Source organism: Alligator mississippiensis, chromosome 1, assembly GCF_030867095.1.
Source record: "Alligator mississippiensis isolate rAllMis1 chromosome 1, rAllMis1, whole genome shotgun sequence".
In the NCBI taxonomy this organism is placed as follows: Eukaryota; Metazoa; Chordata; order Crocodylia; family Alligatoridae; genus Alligator; species Alligator mississippiensis.
Window position 1 is genome coordinate 74,073,789 of NC_081824.1, and position 18,200 is coordinate 74,091,988.

General features: G+C 41.0%; 2 protein-coding genes across 16 annotated transcripts in view; one reads left to right on the top strand and one right to left on the bottom strand.

Moving 5' to 3' along the window:
* NT5E (5'-nucleotidase ecto) overlaps window positions 1-18,200 on the top strand; it is a 77,321-nt gene that overhangs the window by 46,889 nt on the left and 12,232 nt on the right. For 2 of the 4 annotated variants that reach the window (XM_059731804.1, XM_019496802.2), the window contains one exon: window positions 162-2,416. The exons of the other annotated variants lie outside the window; for them this stretch is intronic. In XM_059731804.1, the coding sequence (XP_059587787.1) occupies window positions 162-322 (161 nt within the window). In that variant the 3' untranslated portion in view covers window positions 323-2,416. Of the gene's footprint in view, window positions 1-161; window positions 2,417-18,200 lie in introns of those variants that run through there. 4 annotated transcript variants of the gene reach the window in all.
* Window positions 1-18,200, bottom strand: part of SNX14 (sorting nexin 14) — a 119,398-nt gene that overhangs the window by 36,171 nt on the left and 65,027 nt on the right. For 4 of the 12 annotated variants that reach the window (XR_009463658.1, XR_009463657.1, XM_059731706.1 and 1 more), the window contains exons 24-28: window positions 13,169-13,292; window positions 12,460-12,624; window positions 11,354-11,449; window positions 7,551-7,642; window positions 7,309-7,365 (exon numbers count right to left, since the gene is read on the bottom strand). Coding sequence is in view for 7 of the 12 variants with exons in the window: in XM_059731706.1 (XP_059587689.1) it covers window positions 7,309-7,365; window positions 7,551-7,642; window positions 11,354-11,449; window positions 12,460-12,624; window positions 13,169-13,292 (534 nt within the window). In the remaining 5 variants the exon portion in view is untranslated. Of the gene's footprint in view, window positions 1-1,631; window positions 1,873-4,294; window positions 4,494-4,526; window positions 4,572-6,883; window positions 7,199-7,308; window positions 7,366-7,550; window positions 7,643-10,337; window positions 10,711-11,353; window positions 11,450-12,459; window positions 12,625-13,168; window positions 13,293-18,200 lie in introns of those variants that run through there. The other 8 variants (XR_002093298.2, XR_002093297.2, XM_019496813.2 and 5 more) reach the window with 5 other exon arrangements.

Here is an 18,200-nt window from a genome sequence, read left to right on the forward strand (position 1 = left end):
ACAGAAAGAACACACTACTTTTTTCACCCCAAGTGGAACACACATTTAAAAGTAGTAGCATCTCAAAGATTAATAGCAGCTGTAGCACTAGCTTTGTAATAACATACTATATACATAACATGCATGCAGTAACAACTTGCATACAATTTTCTTTCCTCTAGGTGATTTCGACATTGATGTAGTCTCACGTTACCTTGCTAGAATGGGAAAAGTCTTTCCAGCAGTTGACGGTCGAGTGAAATTTTCCGCTGGAAATTTCATCCAAGGAAGTCTTACTCTGGTTTCAGTTTTGCTCATTGTAACATTCCTACACTTCAGTTAATTCTCCTAGCAACGTTTTTGGGCTTCTCTCCTCATCTCTTGCACTTTTTTCTTTTTTTTTTTTTTATAAACGTTTGACCTCCACAGGCAGATAGCAGCATTTAGAGTGTCATAGAAAGTTAGGGTTGGATGGGACCTCAGGAGATCATCTAGTCCAATCCCCTGCTCAAAGCAGGATCATCCCCAACTAGATCATCCCAGCCAAGACTTTATCTGCCTGGGTCTTAAAAACCTCCAAGGAAGGAGAACCCAAAACCTCTCTGGGTAACTCATTCTAGTGCTTCGCTACCCTCCTAGTGAGAAAGTTTTTCCTAATATCTAACCTAAATTTCCCTTGCTGCAACTTGAGACCATTGCTCCTTGTTCTGTCATCTGCCACCACTGAGAACAGTCTACTATTGGGATCACTCATCCAAACAGGTGAAAGCTAGGAAGATGATCAGGCTGAACGAGGGGATTCAAGGAGGGGCTTGGCCAGTATGTTCTCAAATTCAGAGCAGCAGGTACAAGCACACTTCTCCACACTCCCAAACTCAAGCTCATGCTTCAAAGAGGGGCACAGTATTGAAACAAAGGATGTTCTACAAATTAATTTGCATGGTGGTAGAAGCACTAACAAGTACACTCCTGATCACTTGCGGGTTCTTCAGTTCCTCTCAAATTCCTCTCATCCAGTAAAGTTGAGAAAGAATCCACTGTCAATAGCCCAAGCAAGTTTAGTGGACATGTGTACACATGCAATTCATGGAAAGCAAACTCTGGAGCTTATTGCTCCTGGGTGCACCAGTTGAATGTGCATCTGGGACTGCATAACATGCTGCAGGAGCTGGCTGGGGCATGGGGGTGCTCCAGTGTGGGGCTAGCCAGCAGGCAGCCTTTGCTGTCACTAAAGCACCCTTGTGCCCCAGTCAGCTGGGGCAGCATCTATGTGTTCTCTGCTGCTGAGTAAAAAGCTCAGCATCAGGATAGTTATCCTGCTGCAAAGTTAATTAGTTTACTCCAGCCTAATAGGGGCACACATGCAGATACACAAAAATTTACTACCAAGATAATTAGTCTACTCTGCAGTAAATGTCTTGTGTAGATGCACCCAGTGATACATTACTACCTCCCTTTGATCTTCACTCAGGGTTGAGACCTTCACTGTAACAATTGTACTTAGCTTTCAAACATACTTATCTTCGACTAAGCCAAATGCCATTAAGACACCAGCATGGGCAATTAATTTTTATTCTTCCTATTTGAGGTTACAGGCACACTTGTATTCTTACCACTATCACACCAAGAAAGAACCTAATGAAAAGCTGGACTTGATCACTTGCTGTTTAATACACCTAGTTTCAATTGTTATGGTGAGCAGGTAATTTAAGTACATGTAATGAGAACGCAGTTATCCCAATTTGTTTCTGTAAAATACCAGTTAAAAATCTAACTCTCAAAAACAAGTGTGCTGTGCGACTACCAAACCAATATGCATGTTAAGGACCTAATTTTTTTTATGGATCATTCATATGAGAGGACTACCAGCAGCACAGGACTCCTCAGTATCACCTGAAAGCAAGAGCAACACAAGGATGAATGTCAGTATAGCTGTTGGTACCTTTTGAGGTCTCAGGCACACACCAAGCTTAGTAGCTAATGGATTCACAGCTGAGTGTAGTTTGGTTTAAAAAGTCCTAAAGCCTGGACTTTATCACGATTACAAGTGGGCTCTCTCTCAAATATGAACCACAGCATTTCTCTAAGGAAGACTGTCCATCACTCACGGGGTGGTTTTGTGTTTTTACATGCATTGGCAGAAAGCAAGTTAGCAGGCACAAAACAAGCATTTGTATTTAACAAACACTTTTTACCAAGAGACTGCCAAAAGGGCAGACACTGCTTATAAAATGACTGCAAACAAATTTAACCTGTTTGAAAATGGCAGCAATATAATACAATTTTAGCAAAAGAAAAAAACATAAGGTAATTCAGATTTGGAACTTGGGCTTTATTAAAATGTTTCCATATGCTATGCATTGTTGTAGATATTAAGCAAACTGCTAACCAGCTAAACTTCATTAAAGTCCTGGAAAGCCAGAACTACAGGCATCAGTGTAAGAGCCCAGCCACTCAGCGTGTTACTCACAGGAGCTCTTTAATGAAAGATGCAACACTAAAGCATTATAGTGGCAAATTATTACTGCGGGGTGGGGAGGGAATCAATTCTGTGCACTTACAAAATAGACACCTCCCAACAAAAATTAACTGGAAAGTCCCAAGCTCTATGGAACTGTATCAGATGATCAGCTCTGCTGCAAGGGACATACTTTATTTAAAGTATAAGGAAGTTACAGACAACATGTTTACCTTAATACATAATTTCAAACAAGTTATTTGTTTGTCCCATATTCTGCTCCTCCAAGGGAAGGGGCCAGGGGAAAGAGACTGGCTGTCTTTTGCTAAATATGGCTGGAAACCTAGAAATAGCTTTCCGAGTCAGACCCACTATCCATCATAATCTAATCATTTCCAGAACCAGATCTCTCAAAAGGATGCAAGAGCCCCACAGAAGGCAAGTATGGTATATTCCACACTTTGTAAAAAGTCTCAAGCCCTTCTTGTGAGATTGGTTTGAACACTGACAGATTAGGGTTTTGTAATCCCTTCCCCACACACTCTGTACAGGTACCAGCATCTGCTTTATTCTCAGCTGTTTAAAGCTGTGCCAAATAATTACAGAAGGATGTTTCTCTGAAATTGGATTTCACCATCACCTCAGTGTTGTAATATCCTAGTTCCTTACACAAACTTCTCACAATTTTTTTTTTTTGTTTTTTTTAAATGTAGAAAGCAGTTTGTTTCTACATAAAAGTTACCTGACAGTCAAAGACTGAGTACAAAACCTGTTCCAATTAACAAAATGGTCCCTCCTCCATGGATACCAGGAACAGTAAGTTACACCCATGAGTCAACACACCTGTTTGGCTTCCATTATAATGGATCTTTTGGGTTACCCAAAAAGGCAAGTTTGTCCTGCAGAGTTGAAATAACCATCTGTGAGGCAGTTAGCCGTGTTAATCTAAAAAGTCAGGTAGGAAGGCAGGGAAGGGTGGCACCTTAAAGAATAACTGGTTCAGAGAAACATAAGCATTCACTACTTGATCAGATTCTGTGAATGGACTTGCAGAGAGCAGGGGTAACTAAATAGTTGAATAAAGTAATTTAAATAGGCTAGAGAAAAAAGGCAGGGGGTACTGCCAAGGCAGGCAAGCAGAAGACATCAAAAGGGATGAAGCAGTTAACCCATACTGATGTAGGAAGAGAAGGAAAGGGTAAAGGTTAAATGGTTATAAAAATGAGTCAAAACAGTAAAGATTTAAGTCTAAAACTAAGAATTCTTATGTACTCAAGTGTTGTAAATGAAAAATTTAATTTGGCATGGATATTAAAAAAAACACAGCCAAGGAGTGCCAGCAAGATGTAGCTTACATAAATATAACTACATAAAGTAAAACAGTGCTGCAGATTTCTTAAGATCACGCACACAGGGACTGGAGCCACTTGAAAAGCACATATAAGATTTGAGGGGAGAAGAGAGGACCTTGAAGTGACAGGCATATTAAGACATGGGGAAAATTGCTTAAGCACATTCTGTTGAGAAACAATTAAAGGCCCCTGCCCCACTTTTCTAATCCTATATGCTTTTTTCCATCACAAGCAGGTTAAAGAGATCTCTCAAACATTACAATCTCAAATAAAGAGCAACGAAACTTTTCACCACCAATTTCCCCCCCCCCCCCCACTACCAAATCCTTTCCAAAATGCTTCATGCATCAAGGTCACTTGCAACTAAACATTGCAACTATTAGCAAAAATGCTTTTCTTCTAAAGAAAGAGTTGTTAATACTAACAGAAAGCCAAAAACATGAAGGCCAAAAAGCTTGGAGGGGAAGAAGTTTAACAGGACAAACATTTTAATTTCAAATCAGTATTAAATCTGAATTCATCTTTATTGGGTAAAGAGATCTTCAAAAGTTAAAATTTAAGTTATTTACAAGCAAATATACAGTGCAAGATTAAAATATCACATAACCATTAAATTAGTGCATCAGAAACATTTTCATTAGGTGATTAGGTAGATTATTCTGCCTCTACATCCAAGATGATACAGAGGTAGCTTCCTTCTGAACCTAGTATAAAGAGTAATTGAAAAAGAATTATACCTTCATTTACTGAAATTTGAAAGCACGTGTTTATTAGTCAGCCACCTGGAGCACAATGAACAAAAGATTTTAAACAAATTACTAGAAACCAAATACGAGTAACGGCCATGTCTGTAGCATCTTTAAAATTAGACAATTAGTATCAGGCAATTAGTCCTAAACATATAGTTTGTGCTATTTCCTATGCATACGCCAGCTTTTTTGAACACTGAACTCAAGTCTAGAATCCCTCCTTCCTGGAAAATATTCTCCATTTTTGCATGCTGTTCCTGTCCTTCCCATGCTGCCCTTCCCCAAATGCCTCCCTTGCCAAAGGACTCCAGGAGATTAGATGAACACTGTGTTTGAGACTGAATTTATATAATGGGATTTTGCAGGTCTCTTAAACAGGCAGAACTTGCATAAACATGTTTCATTTAGTTCCAGGGCCTCTGACATACTGTATGCTGGGTAAGGACAAGTCTAATCAAATAAGAATCCTAGATGGCAGATCTCAAGATAATTTGCCAAATAGGGAACTAAACCCAAGTGGGATTATTTTCCACAACCAATTACAAATTTATCTGTGTTAGCAGTCCAATAAAACTACAGCTTTCTAGCAGCCCACTGTATCTTTCAAGTGACATTTCAGCATGCAGAATGTTCCAGTGATGCTGGCTCAAACAAAAAACTTGGTGGCTAAGGCAGAAGCATGCTTGCCCCCAAATTAAAAGATTAGTTGAGCCCCACACCATAATGGATATATGATTAAGTTTTCCAAAATAGCAACACTCCAAAAATGGCTCAAGACAGGCCCTTTGGAGTGCTAAGCCCCTCTTTAAATAGCCATGGTAGGAGTTCAATTTCTTCCAGTACTCCTTACTCAGAATTTGAATGCATATTTAGTTTTAATGCTAGTCAGCAGCTGGAAAAAAGGAACACCTTTCACTGAACTGAACTGAAAGCAGAAAGGCAAACCACCTGTGGATAAGCAGTCATAACGTTACTTCTTCACATGAACACACATCCCCCCAAAGGACTCATGGACACTGTGGCCACACCACACATGCATCTTTTTTTGAGCAAGGGAGGGACAAAAGATAGTTAGTTGATTGATAACTAGTGGTAACAGTTTCAATTTCAGGACTTGTTTTCTGATTAAAGGATTTGCTTCCAAAACCTGTTCAGAACAGGAGGGTGCAGGTACAAATATTTCTAGGAGGGAGACAAACATTTCAGATGCAAAATCAGTGGGAAAGATTGGCTGTCAGAGGGAGATGAAAGTGCCTCTTTGCCCCACCCTACAATCAAGTAATTCTCTGTTATTCTCTCTCGTTTCCCAGGATACTTTGGGACTCCAGAACTTGTGTCCTCTCCTTCACCCCATGCCCTGCTCTGTCCTGTCGGCAACCTTTCCACTCATACCAGTTTCTTTTGCAATGCCTCCCTCCCTTCTTAGTCCTTGGTTATATTTACCAAAATACTTTCACAAAAAGGGGTGTAGTCCTAGGAAAAGCTCGCCATCCAAAATGAGGGAATAACCGAACTATGAGTGAAGGCTCATTTGTTCTTGCTCAGCCACTGCAGCCCCCCTGCCATCCCCACTGGCAATTATGGGAAGCAGGGAGAGCCTGACACATCAAGACCTCAGCTCCGCAGTCAGTCAGGCTAGGGTGGAGAGTGGACTCAAAGCTTTTTTTAAACCCAGCCTTGACCAACATTCGGAAGCAGCATAATTAGTCTTCTCTGGTTATACAGCACTTGCAAAGAGGGCTGTAAAGTTGCTGCTGATTTACAACCTCAAATTTTTACTAAAAGCTGCTCTGCCTTTTGAAGAACCAGCTTTCATGAACTGCCCACTTGAAGCACAAGGCAGGAAGCGCCTTCTTATGTTCGAGCTGACACAAATCATTGAAATATCAAGACTTAAAAACCTTAAAACTTCTTACAGCTTCATTTGGAAGCCTTTAAAAGGGATTAGTTAATATTCCCTTCATTATCTGCTATGACCAAGAGTTCAGTGGATTAAAGCGGGAACTGGCATTATAGTAGTACACAGGCCATACAGCTGCTTCCCATTTTTCCCTACCGTGCTCTACTCACTTAAAATTAAGTGCACTAACAACTTCTAAATGAAGAGGCAGTAGGCGTGGATCTGGTGTACCAAGTAGGTCAATTTACAAAGAGCACTCACTTAAGTTAGTCATGTAGACCGCCTTCATTTCTTCTGATATTTATCACTATCTTCTATTTATCAAGCAAAAACTGAAATAGTGGGTCCAACAAGTTGATATTATTTGGGGTTAAGTGTTACACTGCTCCTGGGCACAGGCATTTTCAGCATCCACGCTATGGCATTCATAATCAGATTCAAGGTCTTTAAATCTCCAGGATTTTTTAATTTTTTTTGATTAACATGAAGATGTTTTGCAATTGCTTCACAAGGTTTTACATGTCCATTATTATCTGTCAGTAACGGTAAAGCAAGGCACACAGACCCCCTTCCTCCCATGCTGGATGTACTGTACAGTTTGACTGCAGGAGGCACTTCAGCTTTCAGCACATTGGGGCCTCCAGGCCTGAAGGGCTGGGCCTGAATGGCTGAGGCAATATTTGGTAAAAATTAGAGTTTAGGTCCCAAAAGTAACTTGCAGCATAGTAAACACACAGGTTCTCCAGCAGAATTAACTTTCCTGCCAAAACATGACATCAGAATTGTATTGGGATTTCTAATCTATCTGCTTATAAAATACAAAACAAAGAACTTTCCTGCAGCTCTTTCCATAGGTTTGCTATCACATACCTTATTGATCTCTGGGAACAATTCCTGTATCCCGATATCCAATAGAACATAAGTCAGCTAAAAAACAAACAAACAAAAACACAACTCTCAGAGTCAACGTCATTTCTTGTGACAACACTAAGACATTGAAACTGTTTTGGTAGTCTGTATTAAAATGTGAATCTCTACATTACCTGGGGGTAAATAAAATGTATCTGAAAATCTTTATGAAACACTGAAAACATCAAACAGTTTTTAAGTACCTGTTTGTTAAGCACCGGCTGCTGCATTCCATCGAATAGAAGCCTGATACCTTCATACTTAGCCTCTTCTCCAATGCATTTGGATATCAAATCTAGGCCAGATATGAACATTTGTGCTGGTTATGAGAAGGCATTATAAATTAATTAATTATGTCATATGTGAAGTAATGCCTGGATAAAAATTCAATACAAGTCAGTATGCTATAGATCTGTTGCAAAATAGAATTTAAGTGCCAACTGAGTCCGAGTTATTTCTTTTTATTAAATATAAAAGAGTTAGGTACATTCTCTACTAATAAGTTGCATGAGATCTAGAGCTAGAACTTATTTTTATGACCTCTTAAGATGAAAAAAAAAAATCCTTTGTTATCCAACCCACTGCACAGGATTTTTTTTTTTTAATCCCTTATTTAGCTTTGTATTGTTGAATCTTTCCAAGACTTAGAGGACAGAAAAGCAAACTCAAATTTAATAGCCAGTACTTTGTTGATTAAAACCTGAAGTGGTTTTGTACTGATTTCAGGAGCTTCAATGCATGAAGGGAAGTGCAGCTCAGCTCTCTCTTTTTTTCCCCCTTTCACTGAGGGTCCTTTTTTCACCCAATTTCAAACTGGGCTCTGTGAGCAAGGAACATGAAAGACTTAAGATGAGCAAATCACTCCTCAGCTAGGTTAACATCACAGGATTTGTTTTGATCACCAGTGTCATCAGCACTGCCCCATCCTGTACAGAAGTGAGACATGACAGTCCAAAAATCATGCCTGTCAAATGTTCATCCTAGCTCTTCTTGTAGAAACTCCTTCAGCTTCCCTATGCAGCTTGTTCCATTGTACTACTGTTCTGAGAATAAAGACATTTATTTTTAATTAACTCTGAATCTACTTTCCAGCAGGTTATATCCTTTGCCCAGGGAGAAAAGCAGCCCCCCTCTTCAACACAGCAGTTTTCAAATATCTGAAACCTTATATCATGTTCATCCTTAATGTCTTTTTGCTGAACTAAGTCTATTTAAGTTCTCACCTTTTCCTCAGATGACTTGGACCCTCTCCAGTTCATAGACATTAGGGGCTGGAAGGAACCTCAAGAGATCATTGTGCCCAGCCCCCCCCCATAGGCAGGAAGTCAGCTGGGATCAAGTGATCCCAGCAAGAAATATATCCACCTGTTTTTTGAAAAAGTCCAGAGTAGGTGTTTGCACCACCTCCGGGGGAAGTTTGTTCCAGACTCTGGACACACGCACTGTAAAGAACTTTCTTATATCCAGTCTAAATTGGCCTTCCTGGAGTTTATGGCCGTAAGACTTTCTTATCCCTTGTGGAGCTCTAGTGAACAGCTGTTCTCCCAGGTCCTGACATACCCCTCTTATGTAGCTGTAGGCTGTTACAAGACCCCCTGAGCCTTCTCTTCTCTGGACTGAAGTGTCCCCAAGTCCCTCAGCCTCTTCTTGTATGGTCTACCCTCCAGGCCTTGGATCACATGAGTGGCTCTTCCTCTGGACTCTCTCAAGCTTCTCCACATCCTTCCTGAAATACTGGACGCAGTACTGCAGCTGCGGTCTCACCAGGGCCAAGTAAAGAGGGAGGATGACTTCCCTGGTTTTGCTTCACATACATCGGTGGATGCACACCAGAGTTTGGTTAGCTTTGCCAGCCACAGCATAACGTTGGTGGCTCATATTCATCTTGTGGTCAATCAAGACCCTCAAGTTCCTTTCGGTCATGGTGCTAATAAGCATAGCACCATCGAGCCTGTAAGTATGCTGGGGGTTCTTCCTACTGAGGTGCAGCACCATACACTTCTCTGCATTTGTAGCAAGAAACCCTTTTGTCTGCCCCTCCCTCAAAATGTGAAGCTCCTCCATATGGCAAAAGCCCCTCTTTTAGTATTTGCCTCCTTTTGGGGATGCTTTCTCTTTTCTACCTTCCTTCCTTTTTCTTTTATCATATCATTATTATTTTTATATAAGGTGTATTTGTAGTGAAAATAGAGCTTGTAGATGCTTTTACAAATGTACTTTAAGTTTAAAAGTAAGTTGTACCATATAACAATGTTAGCAAAAGCAGGAATCTCTGTATGGAGCAGGTCCCCGAATGAATCATGGTTGACTGTGTAACACAGTAGCTAGTCTGGATAAGTATGTTAATGAGCAGCAATTAAACACCTACAAAATCAGAGACCAAGGAGAAGAAAGAATCAATAAAGAGCTAGGAATCAGTATGAATACCCCATAATTTGGTATCATCCACAAACTTCACCAGTTCACATCTGACTCCCGAATCCAGATCATTGATGAAGATGTTAAAGAGTACTGGCCCAAGTACTGAGCCCTGAGGGACTCCACTGATAGCCCTGATGTCATATATGACATCCATGTCATCTCCCTCATGTAGGGACCAGGTAACTGTGCCTAGAAGGAGATGAGGTTGGTCAGGCATGATCTGCCAGTCACAAAGCTATGTTGGCTGGCATTCAGAAACTTGCCTTCCCTCAGTCTCGTGTTGATAGATCCCTTGACAATTTTCTCTAGGATTTTTCCAGGGATGGACCCAAGAATGATTGGTCTATAGTTCCCCAGGTCATCCCTCTTCCCTTTCTTGTAGATAGGGACCACACTGGCTCTTTTCCAGTCATCCGGGACTTCGCCCAAGCACCACAATTTTTCAAATCTCTCTGCCGGGGGGAGGGGGGGGGTACAATGGTGTCTGCCAGCTCCTTCAAGACTATCAGATGCATTCCATCTGGGCCCGCAGACCTGTGAATCTCCAGTTTCTCAAGGTGTTCCCTCACCTGATCCACATCGATTTTAGGTCCGTTGCCCGCTCCCAGCTTAGTTTATGTTGTTCCCAACAGTGTGATCCTCCTGTGAGGGTGAAAAACTGATGCAAAAAAGTCATTTAGAAGATTGGCCCTTTTTTGGGCATTGGAAAAATCAGTTGCCCCGTTGGATCTCTCAGGTGCCCATTGTCATCCTTGTTCTCTGACTTCCCACATATCTGAAGGAGTTCCTCTACATCCAGCCTGGCCCTGGTGGCAGGGGATGCAGCTCAGTCCAGCCATGTGCGTCCGGCCGCTGTCCTGCCCCGGCCACTCAGCACGTTCGTCCCGCTGCTCCAGATCGCGGAGTCGCTGAGCACGCACTCAGCATCCCCAGATAGATCAACTGTCAGAGAGGTTCCACAATCAACTAGCTGATCAAGATCAACCAGTTGGTGACCACTGCTCTACATCCTTTTTAAGATGTAGAACCCCAAACTGCGCAATATTGCAACTGTGCCTAACCAGCATCACAGAATGGCACTACAACCTCCTATGTCTTACACACCATAATATAAAAGCCCAAAACGCATTTTCTGTTTTGTAACTACATCAAATTAGCAATTCATGTTAAGTCCATCATCCCATCAAAACCCCTGCTTTCTATCAACGAAGGTGGTTAGGCAGTGGAACAGGCAATCTAAAGAGGTCGTGGAGTTCCCATCATTAGAAGTTTCTAAGACAAGTTAGATAAATATGTGGTTGCAATGGTTTTGATAGGAATGACCTGGTTTTGAGCAAGGGGGTGGACTAGATGACCTCCTAACTATCCTTTCAGCCCTACTTTTCAATGATTCTATGATTACATAAACATTATACCAAAGACCCGTTTGGATTAAGTTTATGAAAATTTAAATTATGTATTCAAACTATGAAAAGAAAGTATTATTAAGCTGCAGAACCTTAGCTTGGCAAGTCAACGCTGGTATTATATTTGTGTCTTTCTGAATGATTAACAAGGGGTTAAAGTAGTTATAAAGATATGAAACCTGGAATGTATCTCATCATTTCTTCAAAGGTTTGCTTTGCTCGTTTTTGTTTATCGTGGAGAGAGCGAGGTTCGGTATTTTCACAAAAAACAGCATCTGAATTAGGAAAGTGAACAAAAGACACTTAAGAGCTTGTTTCCAAGACATTGTGTGCAAAAGCTGTTACTAATTTTGAATTCTCTCTTCAGAACTAGATTTTTCTCCTTATAAATTTTAATGGAAGTATGTTCCAGTCATGCCACGTGCCAGCTTGGTGCCTTCTAAGGTTATCCTGCTCAAACCCAGGAGCACTTAATTTGCCTGAAGCAAAGCAGTGCTCTACCAGCTCATTTCCTCTCATGTTTTTATCTCTTATGTAGAAGTTCCACTGTAAGTAGTTCTATCCCATTTACCTACAATCCCTTCTCTATTTCTCTTAGCAGGCTCCAGATTATATCAATCTGCTCTCCATTAATAATGGGGATTGCTGAAATAGCCACCTTTTCTCTGAAGTGCTAAAAAATGTCTTGAGCATTTTCAGTCACTCAAAGCTTCAATCTCTTTGCATTCACCCATTCATGATCCCTCTTTTTGGGCTGAAGTTAACAGAATTGGTCTTCTCTCAAGGTATTTGGTTAGTTATGCCAATTTTTAGTCTGTAGTATACCAGTACTTGTTAGCCATTTTTGTCTGTCTTATCTTAAGGGAAATGGAATTTAAAATGCTAGTGTTAATTCATCACAAAGAGCCAAGTTCCCAAATTACAAGTCAAAATTCCAAAAATCAAATGCATTATTAGCTGCATTGGGTTGATCAGTCTTTTGTTCCTGTTTCCCTTTTCAGGGTGAATTGTTCAAAATACTCCATTTGTTCTATAACATATATTGGATAGGCAGTAGGACCAAGTTAACACTGGGCAGCAGCTTTAATTTTTGGAACTCCTACCCATTTGCTGGGTTTCTAAAACTTGCTGTTTTTCATGTGCTGTACAGCCAGGAAAGCAACTAGGCCTGTTGCAAAAGGTTTCAAACAAAGTTGGAGTCACAAAGACTGTTAAAATTGGCATTACTGCAGATTAAATATCCGCATCACTGAAAATATTTGAGGTGAGAAAAATATTTGCTCACCTCTTAGTAGTGTTATCAATGAGACCAACCGGTGCTCCTGAAATAGCTGGTCCAATTTGTACTGTAGGTAACAGTCCGTGTACATCTCCAACGTGTTTTTGAAGAGAATTCGTCCCCCCATCAAAAGATGATGCAGCCAATCAGGAACCCGGAAAACAACTCGACCTGTATAGTGAAAATTACACGCATCTAGAATGCTTCTATTAGTGTAGCACACAGACACACTAATAAAAGCAGTTTCAGAATATAGAAGCAAACTTATTGCAGCCTTATCCCACCCCCCATTCCTAGTCTCAACCTACAAATAATACTGCAACAAGTTCTGTTCACCTATTTACTTGTCAAGTACTGTTATAGCATTATTTATTTATATTAAATAGCACCCTGATGACTCAGGCATACTAGGCACACATAGGAAGACAAAGACATTCTCCAAAGCAGCTTACTCTCTAAGGAAAGAAACCTATGTGGGAGTGAAAAGTTTACAAACATACAAGGAAATAAGATTAAGACAATAATGGTACTGCTATGACACCCCATAACAGAAACTGTAAACATGGGATTATGTCCCTAACTGACCCATTGTTCTAAACTTAATTAAAATGTGATTATTAAAACAAGGATTTTCTAGTAGTACATATCAGAGACCCTGATTTTTTGGTTCCCCTGTTAAACCACATGCTAAATACAAGAAGAAATTGCTTCTTACCAACATACATTAAGTAGTCATAGACTCCCTCTACTGTCACCATCTCCATAAAGTAGTTCTGGTTTTGTCTTCTCTCTGTATTCTCAGAGCGGTTTGCATTGTTCTTGAACAGATCATTGAAAAGCTACAAAAACAGATGTGAACTGTGAAAACAGGAATTCAGGACAAAGAATAAAAATAAAGGGTGTTCTAAATTTAGAACTGGTCAAAGACTTTCCAAACTTCCAGTGAAAAACTGGATTTTCCATTAAGTGCAATGTTTCTAAAAGCTGTCTGCTTTCCAATATATCTTAGAACATTTGGAGTTTTGTCCAAATAGCAAAATATCCAAAAACCAAAGCCGACTCATGGGTTGGAAACGACCTGGAATGTTATCTAGTCCAACCCTCTGCACAGGTACAGGATGTGCTCTTCCCTAGAACATCCCCAGATAGATACCTGTTCAGTCTCTTCTGGAAAACTTCTAATGCTGAAGTTTCTACAACTTTCCCAGACAGCTAATTCTATTGCCCTATTCTTCTTCAGTTTGGACATTTTTCCAGAGATTTGATCTAAACCTACTTTTCTGTGGTTTAAGCCCATTGCTGTATTTCCAAATGTGTGTAGGAAGGGAGAACAAGGTGTCACCATCTTCTTTATGGCAGCCTTTCAAATTTCTGAAAGCTGCTACCTTGAGCCCCTCAATCCTCTTGTCTTCAGACTAAACTTGCCTACTTCTTTCAGCTTCTCTCTATACAGCTTATTTTTCAATTCCTTTATCTTTATCACTTGCTTCTGTGCTCTCTCCAGTTCATCTACATTCTTCTTAAACGGTGGTGCCCAAGCCTGACACAGTACTCCAGGAATGATGCACAGAAATTTCAGTTCACTCCTTATGTTCCTATATGCCTCTGTTGGCTGTACTCTCTGGGCAAACTATATCTCCCATGATATATCATGCGTAGAAACTTGTCTGATGCATCTCTCTCTCTCACCAAAGGGAGAAAGTGGTTCATCATGAGACCTACAATCCCCATGAAAGTCAAAGTCAATTTCAATTAAATAATTTTGGGTTCTGATCAAACTATTTCAGTTATCAATATTTTCCCCAAAAGTTTAAATGATACACAGAAAACAACCTGTTTCATGCAAAAATAGGTAAGGAAGTCATGATATACATATTTCTCCTTATATGTCCTAGTAAACTGGACTTTTACAAGAGCTTTGAACAATTTCAAGCTATTGATGTCTTAAGCAGGACTCTTCTGAACCAAAATGCTAGAAATAGCAGCACATTTAGAGGAATGTGTTCAAAGTGCAACCTTTCAGATAATCACTGAGAGAGAAAGATATTAGCCATACTGAAAAAAATCATTATGGATCATTATTAGTACAAGTAAAATTAGTAAAATCTTTTCTATGCCATGGTATGACTGCTGGGCCTTAACACTGGCCCTGTGTGAAGACTGCAAGCATACTGAGTATTTAGAACATGCCAGGTTTACCTAAACCTGATCTATAAAACTGTCAGACACCTATGTGGTTTTCAGAGACCTCATAAGCTTGTTGTGTGGACAGGAACAAACTGTCCCAATCCAGGATACTGTAGACCAGTGAAGACCCACACGTAAAAATAAGCTAACACTCTGGATTTAGTAAAAAAGGTTGTCATCTCAATTAAATTCCTTTGCATATTGACTATAAAGTATCAGTTTGTAAACCTAGTTCTATTTTTGCTTTGTATCTGGTCCCTCAGAATTAATAAACCTTTAACACTTACACATACATTTCTTAAAGACTTCAAACTATGAGAGACAGCCAGTTTCTTTTCTCCAAGCGTTCAAAAACGTGGAAAAGTTTACAGCAGTAGGCAGTTCTGTTAAATTTGCAATGTTTCATACAGCAAACAAACTATTCTAGCTTCTCATGTTCTCAGTAATCAAGAGCTGATGTCACTATAACCAAGAACGTTTCAGATAAGATGATAAAGCTTTAACTTGGGGATAGTGTTTGGATGAATTGAGTACAAATTCAATTTAAAACTAAGTGTTATTCGCTCATGGTGCTCTCAAATCATTAGTGGCAGAAAGCAGAAGTGCTAAATAAAAGAATTTGAAACAAAAATCACTGCTATCCTTGGAGATCAACCTACAAGTATACACAGAACCATGCTTCTCTTCAACAAGTCTGTGTTCCCCACAGAGCACACAAGTACCAGAGATGAGGGCCCCACTGCACTGACATGTACTAACTTTTGTTCCAAATAATTTGCAATGGAGGCTATAGAAAGAAAGGTAGAGGAAAACCAACCTGGCCTGAATGACAGTCTGTGGCATAGAGAAACTGACACTAAGTCTCCTAAACCTGTCCAGAAAGATCAATCCTCCTTTCTAAAGTCACATACAAATATAGTTTATTCCAAGTCATCCCACTCTTATACCATGAGCTGGTAATCTACATTAAGAATAGTTTAGAATTCAGGGTATCCAAAGAGCAAAAAGCTTGATTCAAATCTGCTGAATCCATGAAGTTCAATGGAATTTGGATCCTACTCCAAACAGAAATAGGTTTATAAAGGAATCCCTCTTCCCACTGAGCTAAGGATACAGTAGCTGAATGAAAAGATTGGCCCTTAGCTCTGGCAGCAATACAAAAACAGAAGTTCAGACCAATTAATTCTATAACTGGACGCCAGTAAAAAAGGTACAGAAAGTCTGCCAATCCAGTTGTAAGGTGAAGTTCACATTACTTAGAAATGAAGAATGAATATACCATATTTTCTTGCATATAAACATCCCCCTATATTTTTGGCAAGCCTCAAGGAGAGGGAATCTTACCTTGGAGTTCAAGTAAGTACCCGAGGTCTGGAATCTCCAGGGCTGAGGTCACACAGCACAGCAGGGCCTAATCCAGCATGTTTTAAAGAACGCTTTAAAGCAGAGGTTTTCAACCTTTTTTAATAAGCATATCCCTGGCAGCCAGGCGCAGAGCAGGCGGGGGCAGGCAGCCAGACTGGTGGGGGGAGGGAGGAGGCACGTGGCTGGAGCCTGTGCAGTCTGCAGAGGGGCACCACTGCCTTCGCCCCACCCTGGCCCTGCTCCTGGGAGGCAGCAGTGCAGGGTTATGGGTGGCACCATTTGGTGTCTTAAGCAGGACTCTTCTGAACCAAAATGCAGCAGCACAGGGTTGTGGGTGGCAGCCCTGGGGGGTACACCACCTGCCCACGTGTACCTCCCCAGGACCTTCTCAGTACCCCCAGGGGTACATGTACCCCTGGTTGACAACCTCTGCTTTAAAGTGAAAACACGGTGCTGGGGCCATGCAGCAAGGCCCCATCCAGCACACAGGCTCCTAGGCTGTATGCTGAGTCTGGCTCTGTGCACTGGCTTTGGGAACACTCTCTGGCTGTGGAGCCAAGTGCTAGGTTGGATTTGATGTACTGAGTCTGGCCACGAACCAAACCAAGGCACAGTCCTGATCCAGTATGCGGCTAAGAAGAGGCTCCCCACAGGTCCAGAAATTGACAGGGAGGGAGACAGAAGAGAGAATGGTGGCAAATTGGTGGCAGTGTTAAATTGCCACGACTTCTAGAGCCACAACTAATGCTGCCATCACTCTGACCCTCTTCCCCCCACAGATGTCTAGACCTACAGAGAGTCCTTTTCTTCACATATAGTGTACACTCCAATTTTCCCCAGCTGTTTTAGGGGGAAAATATGCTAGAAAATATGGTATTTATTTATCAAAGGACAGAATGTGCATCTAATTGTATATTTTTTTCTATCGATTCTTGATGTATAAAGCTGTGGCCTAGGGGCCTGATTCTAGTCCATCAGCTAGGCACATAAGTGGGCCTGAGTCTTCAATGGCTGTTCCAGTCCTTAAAAAAGAGTTAATACAAAAGGTAGGTGACTTCTCTTTGCCGCTTTTATGCAACTCACGACTCTAAACATTAGACAACAGTGTGTTTCAAAAGCAGATGTATTAAACACACAGTCAGGACTTGGACAGGGTGGAAGGGACTCGCACTTAAGCACCCAAATCTAATTAGGTGCCTAATAGCTGGACTAGACTCTAGCCCCAGGTATTATCCTGAATGCAAATCCCAATAATTTACCTTCATTAAGGACAACCTTGTAGAGAAAAAACAAAATTTGTTTTAAAATACTCTTTTCCAATAAAATCCCTCACTAAAATTATCAGTTAATTTTGTAAGAGAAAGTAAACTAAAAATTAAAAATCATATTTTCTAAGGCAGGAACACCAGACCACAGCTCTCGAGTGGCTCTTTAAAGAAAAGATTAGCATTTTTTATACTGTATGTATTGGACAGGTCTTTTCCTGGAATCCTGAATAAAACACAACACACCCAATTCTCTTTTTAACAGGAGCGAGTCTGCCACAATTCACCTCAGTAGAATTCTTTGCTTGGCACTGATCGCTCATGTAGCTCCTGAGCCAGCCAAGGACTGAATGTCACAGCTCTGGGGTAGGGATGTCAGACCTACAACCCATGGGCTGGATCTGGCCTGCAGAGGTGGGCCAATATGGATTCAGTCAGTGAGGCTTCTCGCCATGGCTCCCAGAGCCACTGTGCCAGCATAGCCAGCACTTTGGGAGGGGGGGGGGGGGGGGGGGGGGGGTTAAAAGCTGCCTCTGTGTTCATCTGCCAAATTTCTGTCTTTCAATCCCTGTTTGGCATGGAAATCAGTGCCAACATGGCAGTGGTGCTAACCTCAACCAAAAGCCCTGTGGGTCCAGATGCAACCTGTCAACTCAAATGTGTTTGACGTCCCCGATCTAAAAGAATGCATGGAAAAAAGAGTGGTCAAACGCCTAAGTAGCATGCTTCACTTCCCCACTTCTATGCCCTACCTCACATCTATTCAATTAGAACAGGCAAACAAGTAGCAGCTCTTGTACATTTGCAACAGTTAATTTTTGACAATGTAAGCCCCAAACCCTTCATCACCAACTTGTCTTGGCTATCTGTCTGTAAAACCCACTGTTACATTTACTCTCAAAGCAGCTGACCTCAGGCCTCTGCCATGCT